At 40.3% G+C, this 7,111-nt stretch overlaps 1 protein-coding gene across 2 annotated transcripts; it reads left to right on the forward strand.

Annotated features, from left to right (window-relative positions):
• The first annotated feature begins 2,673 nt into the window (after positions 1-2,673).
• Positions 2,674-5,818, forward strand: LOC127544546 (mitochondrial inner membrane protease subunit 2). 2 transcript variants are annotated; one of them, XM_051971228.1, is made up of 2 exons: positions 2,674-3,517; positions 4,508-5,818. In XM_051971228.1, exon 2 carries the CDS (start codon positions 4,526-4,528, stop codon positions 5,048-5,050), a length of 525 nt encoding a protein of 174 aa, XP_051827188.1. In that variant the 5' UTR covers positions 2,674-3,517; positions 4,508-4,525; the 3' UTR covers positions 5,051-5,818. The 2 variants fall into 2 exon arrangements, 1 of the variants encoding a protein (XP_051827188.1); XR_007949464.1 differs by lacking the exon at positions 2,674-3,517 and having other exon boundaries at positions 3,973-5,381; positions 5,423-5,818.
• Positions 5,819-7,111: the final 1,293 nt, after the last annotated feature.

Raw genomic sequence — 7,111 nt, forward strand, 5'->3', positions numbered from 1 at the left:
TGATTTCTATCTAACAATAAACTTGCATTTTGCAATTAATGATTCAGGAATAAGTGAATTCTTTCACTTTTAAACCTGCAGCCAGTTAAAGGGGATATTTTTTTTAACAACTCTCTTATTGCTACTAACCTCATGACCACCAGGAATTGATTCAAACCTTATCATAATTATCTCCTGGTTCGGCTCATTTCACTTAGCATCAGTTCATGTAAGTATTTCCAGGCTTCTCTGAAATCATCCTGCTGATTGTTTCTTACAGAACAATAATATTTCATAACATTCATACACCATAATTTATTCAGCCATTCTCCAACTGATGGGAATCCACTCAGTTTTCAGTTTCTTGCCACTACAAACAGGGCTGCCACAAACATTTTTGCATATGTGGGTCCCTTTCCCTTCTCTAATATCTCTTTGAGATATAAGCCCAGTAGAAACACTGCTGAATCAAAGGGTATGCACAGTTTGATAGCCCTTTGGGCATAGTTTCAAATTGTTCTCCAGAATAGTTGGATTCATTCACAATTCCACCAACAATGTATTGGTGTCCCAGTTTTCCCACATCGCCTCCAACATTCATCATTAGAAAATGGGATTTTAACTGAGACTTGGAAGCCAGGGAAGCTGAGAGATAGAGTTGAAGAAAGAAAGCCACAAGCAAAATACCTGGAGTTCAAAGATGGAGTATCTTGTTTGTGAAAAAGCCAGGTTTAGTGTTACTGGATAGTATATGTGGGGAATATAGTATAAGAAGATTAAAGGTAGAGATTAAAGGTATTAGGAGGTTAGGTTATGAAAGGCTTTGAAAATAGATTTTGCATCTGATCCTAGAAGTAATAGAGAGTGAGTGTAGCTTTTGAGAAGAGGAGTGATGTAGCTGGATCTATACATTAGAAAAATCACTTTTAGTGATTGAATGGAAGATGGCATGGGGAGAGACCTGAGACAGATAAACCTACCAGGAGGTCACTGCAATAACCTAAACATGAGGTGATGAAGGCCTTCACCAAGGTGGCTGGCAATATGAGAGGGGACGAGTATTTGAGAGACACTGCAGAGGTAAAATTGATAGATGTTGACAATAGATTGAACACCAAAAAATGAGAGACAGTGAGAAGTTGAGGATGATACGTAGTTTATAAGTATTAAGAGTTAGGGAAAGTGAGGGTGAATAGAGGATAACTGAGAAGATTAAATAATCTGAAGATAAAACTGAATTAGCAGCAGATGAAAGATAAACCCCAAATCATCCACATCTAGACATTCTGTCATAATAATTAAGAAGTACCCATTTAAAAAATAGCATTCCCAATCAAGTATAGATTCCAACTACTATGTGTACTATAGGATAAAACATTTATTTATTATTATAAAGTAGAGTAGAAGGTTTATTTCTAGGCAGCTCCATATTGTGCTATTTTTAAATGGAACTTCCTATCTGAGTCATATTCAGCATGCCAACTATGACTCTAGGCTTCTTTCTGCCACCATTCCCATTTCTTTTGACTCAGATTTTAGGCTCTTATGCACTATACTCTATATATGCACCTTCTGATCTTCGTCTTAGTTTATATGTTGTTGTGTCCCAGTCATATGTGTGAAAGGAGTGGAAAGAAGTAAAGGATTTCTGGACTGAAAGAAAATTTAGCACTGTACTTGAAGAAAAACTCAAATTCAAGTCAAAGCTCTTCTACTACTAGCTACAAGACCAAGGATTAATTATCTTCTCTAAAACTCAGTTTTCACACAACTAAAAAATAGTAGTAAAAATTGCTGCACTGCCTATTTCACAGGCATTGAAAGTTTACAAAAGGAAAAAAGTTTACACAGGGAAATCCTTTGCAAACTATAAATCACTAAATATGAACTTTTATAATAAGAATCTGGGGTTTCAGTGACTTGGTAGTGGTAGGGGAATATGTGATGAGCCAACAAAGGAAGTCATCAGTTGTAAGAGGGAGCTCAGATACAGAGGAGTGAGTACCATGCTGAAGATCATGATGAAGTTCAAGAGGTGTCTCAGATGAAGGGAAGCTGATAGCAATTAGAGCAGGCACTGACTTCTGAAGTGCCTCCACAGACCCTGTGAAGATTTGTTTTAATGCACAGATGGGGACCTGAGATTGATTAAATTGAGTATAGACTAGGAAAGACATCAGTCAAAGCTTTAGAGTAAAGAATTATCTATAAGGGTTAAAGAAAGAAAGGCATGTCCTCTTGGAAAGCACAAAATGTGGAAAGAGGCTGACCAACAACTAATGAAATTAGTTTCAATAGCCTCAGAGGTAAATTTTCTTCTCTATGATATGCTTAGAAGATTTGTTTTGTAATTGTTTTCGAAATTAATTATTCCTATCTTTCCTATTATTGTCACTTTTCTTAGTCATGACAAACAGAATCCTTATAGTCATCTATATTTACATTATAGTTTTACATTATAGGTATGATTACAGGTGATCTGAAAGGAAGGAAGAGAGGGAAGGAAGAACGGAGGAAGGAAGGAAGAAAAGAAGGAAAAAAATTAGGGAAGAAGGAAGGAAAGGAGGGAGGGAACATAAGAAGGAAAGAAGGAAGGAAAGGAGAAAAAGAGGGAAGAAAGGAGGGAGGGCAGGAGGAAGGAAGGGAGGGAGAAAGGAGACAAGGAAAGAGGAAAGGAAGGAGGAAGTGAGGAAGGGAAGGAGGGGAGAAAGGAAGGGACAGGAGGAAAGGAGGGAGGGGAGGAAGAAAGGAAGGAAAGGAGAGAGGGAAGGAAAGGAGGGGAGGAAGGGAAGAAGGAAGGCAGGAGGGAGGGAAGGAAGAAGCCCCCAACTACAAGCTTCATTCGTTGGATTTCTAGCTCTACCCAAATCGGACTTTGTTTTCTCCATTCCGATTCCCACTCCCGATCACTTTGACAGCTAAGCTCAGACAAGACTTCCTCGCCGTCCCCTTCCCTCCCCAAGCCTTGGAGCTACACTTCCCAGAAGCACTTTTCATGAAGGGAGCTGAATGAAGCCCACCGGGTTCTTAAGCTTCTGATGATGACCTGGACAATGACACTGACACAATTCCGATGGCCCTGCGATCCCTGCGAGCCAGTCATTCAGCTGGGAGCCCTAGCCCAGGATTCATCTAAAAGCCCCTGCAGAAGAGGAAGAGGCTGAGAACCCCCGGAACTAGAGCCCGGGCCAGGAGAAGGGGGTGGGGGCGTCGGATCACCGCCCCCACAGGCCACGCCCCCACCGGAAGCCGCGTCCCGTGAGCCCCGAGAGTTGAGCTGGGGAAAAAGACTACTATTCTCTGTCTGCTCGAAGCAAGATCTCGCACGCGCAATCTAGGTTGTTTAGGAACCACAGACCCCGTCAGCCTCACACAATGACACGATTCCCGAGATCCGGCCTCAGTCAGGAAGTGTTCTCCCTCTTCCGCCCTGCTCCGGTAGCACTTCCGGCGACGCTCTGGGAAGCCGGGGAGATTCGGTGTCTCTGTAACCCGTCTCGTGGTCTGAAGGACACTGGGAGCGAACGGACCCTAAAAAGTAGGAAAATTAAGTGGAATCGGGGGAAACAGGGCGTCTAAGGGGACTAGAGAAGAGAAAGGGAAGGGAAGAGGAGGGAAAAGAGAAAAGGGACAGAGCCACGAGCGGAAAAGGGAGGAGAGGAAAGAAAATAAGGGAGAAAGAAGAGAGAAAGGGACGAGAGGGAAGAGGGAATAAGAGAGAAAGGGAGAAGAGGAGAGAGAAAGTGAGCAGAGGAGAGAGAACAGGAGAGAGAAAGGGAGAAGAGGAGATAGGACAGGAGACAAAGGAAGGAGGGGAGATAGGACAGGAGAGACAAAGAGAAAGGGGGAGATAGGAGACAGAAAGGGAGAAGAGCTGAGGCAAAAGGACAGAAAAAAGGAAATAGGAAAGAAAAGGGGGAAAGAATAGGGGAGAGAAGGAATGAAACTGACACTGGGAGAGGGGAAGTAGAGGGAAAAAGAGGGAGAAAGGAGGAGGAGGGGTGGAGGAAAAACAGGGAAAAGGGAGGGAGAATGGGGAGAGAAGGGAGCAGAAGGGAAAGAGAGGTATAAAGAATGAGTATCTGGAAAAAAACTGCTTTTTTGTCTTTCTGCCCAAATTTCTTGGCGTGCCTTAATGATCATGTCACCATTTAAAAATGGGAGGAACTGATGTTCTGGACCTTATTCTAACCAAGAAAGAAAATAGGTTGCTGGGGTAGACATGTTGGGAGCTTCAGGAAGGCACTAACAATTCCATCTTAGAATTGATGAGAGAAGACAAAATTGAACCTAATCTGATGGCTGCTCTAGATTAGAGAAAGCGGATTTCAAAGGTTGGGCAGGATTCCATGAATTAAAATTCTACAAAGTCAGCCCAGGAGCAATGAAAAGCTCTCAAGAATGAAATTCTGAAGACCTGATATACAGGAAGAGGGAAGTGTGACATCCCACTTCCATCCCCTCCCCCAAGACAAAGCTATATTCTTGGAAAGGGACATAAAAATAACTACTTCTCCTTCTTTCCAAGGAAGAGCAGGAGGAAGTGATGCTGGCGCAAGGTTTTGGGCGAAGATATATGAAGGCCTTCTTAAAAGGTTTCTTTGTTGCTGTGCCTGTAACAGTAACTTTCTTAGATCAAGTGGCCTGTGTAGCAAGAGTGGAAGGAGCTTCCATGCAGCCTTCTTTGAATCCTGGGGGGAGCCATTCATCTGATGTAGTGCTTTTGAATCACTGGAAAGTTAGGAATTACGAAGTACAGCGTGGTGATATTGTGTCACTGGTATCTCCCAAAAACCCAGAGCAGAAGATCATTAAAAGAGTGATTGCTCTTGAAGGAGACATTATTAAAACAATAGGGCATAAGAATAGGTATGTGAAAGTCCCACGTGGCCACATGTGGGTGGAAGGTGATCACCATGGACACAGTTTTGACAGTAATGCTTTTGGGCCAGTTTCCCTTGGACTTCTGCATGCCCATGCCACCCATATTCTGTGGCCTCCAGAGCGCTGGCAGCGTTTGGAATCTGTTCTCCCTCCAGAGCGTGCTCCAGTTCAGACTGAAGAGAAGTGACCTCCTTGCATCTGCATGGCTTCTTTGGCTTAGGAAGACAATATTAAAATAAATGGAAGGCAGAGAAAAAGAACTGTAAAAGGCAGGCCACGTGTTGGTTGAGGCTACAAATGGAGTATTCATATATCCTATGGTTTTATATTGAAGCAAAAGTTTTTTTTTCCCAGATGAAACTATTGTATGTTACATAATATTTTGTCTGGAGTACTTGTACTACAGCATAAAAGGTCTTGATAGCATAGTACCAAAAAAAAAAAAAAATGTGATTGTTTCAGGGCTTTTCCATATGTCATATAGGATTAAATTGTTGGGTATACTTTTTTCTTAATTTGTTGATTCTTTATTTTTTTAATTAGGGTTTTGCTGATAAAGGTTGATTGTTTATTTTTTTAATTAGGATTTTGCTGATAAAGGTTGATTGTTTATTTTTTTAATTAGGGTTTAGCTGATAAAAGTTCCTGAACTGTAAAGCTTGATGAAAACATGTTCATCAAATAAATAATTCATGCATAATTTAGCTTGAATGTGAAGAAATAGTGACACAGATGAAGTGTGATTTTAATTGCCAGCATTCATTGGTTAGAAAACAAATAGTGAACTTTGACATATGATTCCTTTTTTAAAAGGAAAAAGGGAGATGTCAGTCCTAAAAAGACATATTGATATACAGCAAACTGTCCCCAAGAAAATGTTTTTTAAAAATCTAGAGTGCTCTGTTGGAAGTGGGGAAAATTTTATTTGGAAATAAAGGTGATGTTTTTAAAGATATTTAAATGAGATTCTTTTAAAAATATAGACACAAGAAAAAAGTAGTGGGTAATGAAGCATGAATACAAAAGTTTAGTACAGTTGTGTAAGTAGAGTCCATAGTAGTAAAATTTAGAATGACGTAAAGGTCAAGTCAGAATCATTGGCTTTATCCCTCCCTGCACCTTCTGTGGTGAAAGGGCCAAGGCAAAGCTTTGCAGCAACAGGCATATATAGGGCTTGAAGATAACTTAGGTAGATATGATTCTTTGCGTTCCAGAATCAAAAGATTAAATAAACTAAGATGACTCCTGCTCATGTCTTTGGTGGGAGGAGGCAAAGGGGACATATGGAGTGTTTTATCTCTGACAGGTAAGGAAAGTCATTTTTTTCCCATTTCTTTATATGCCTTGGGTGTCAGTGCTTTGGAACCAAAGACCCAAGTGAAAATGGATCCATCCAAAAGGAAGAGATAACAAGGACTATCCTCACTTTATCAGAGGAAACTAAGTGCATTTTACTTTTACTTTTTGCTCTGGGAACATTATGAAATTGAAATGAACTGCTTTGATGTGTCTAAATCTGTGGGTGCCAGAAGACGATAACTGACAAGTCACTTACTTAAAAGGTTGGTAGGCTAGTACCAAAAGACAATAATTTCCATATTTTGGAATTAGGATTTTATTTCCTAGCCTGAGAACAAGGAGAAAAATTTTGAACACTACAAGTACTACTAGTGGTGATTGGAGAAGTGTTTCAAACATTTTGGTTTGCTGAGTTTTTTAGTATCCACTAGTAGCCAGAAGGGAAATTGCAGTCTGTTAAAAGATAGCTATCCCAAAGTAGGATAGATCAATTTCTCCTTAGGACACATAACCCCTTGCAAGGTTGAAAGGATCATTAAAATATATAAACTTAATATTTGCCTTTATGGCCATTTTTGGATAAATTTCTAAAGAATTTTCTCTGTCCAGATAATTATTCAAGGGTCCCCAGGGTGTTGTGGCATCCAGCATTTGAAGGATCAATCAGTCCTTGAGGAAATCATTGGTCTTCTGACCAATTCATACACATACTAATGAATTGGGATGTACATAAATTTTCCTTACAATTCCAGGGGCATCCCTGAAGAATCAGTGATTCTTCTCTAAGGTAATCAGATCAAGCCCTCAATCTATTATATTATCTCCACTGTTAACCACCAGTAATTAAAGTCCCAGTTTTATTTAAGTAAATGATATTAACTTTTACAAACAGTATTTACATAAGAGGAATAGAACTACAAAAATTTCCCTGGCCTACCTCAGGTCCTGG

This window comes from Antechinus flavipes, chromosome 1, assembly GCF_016432865.1.
Source record: "Antechinus flavipes isolate AdamAnt ecotype Samford, QLD, Australia chromosome 1, AdamAnt_v2, whole genome shotgun sequence".
In the NCBI taxonomy this organism is placed as follows: Eukaryota; Metazoa; Chordata; class Mammalia; order Dasyuromorphia; family Dasyuridae; genus Antechinus; species Antechinus flavipes.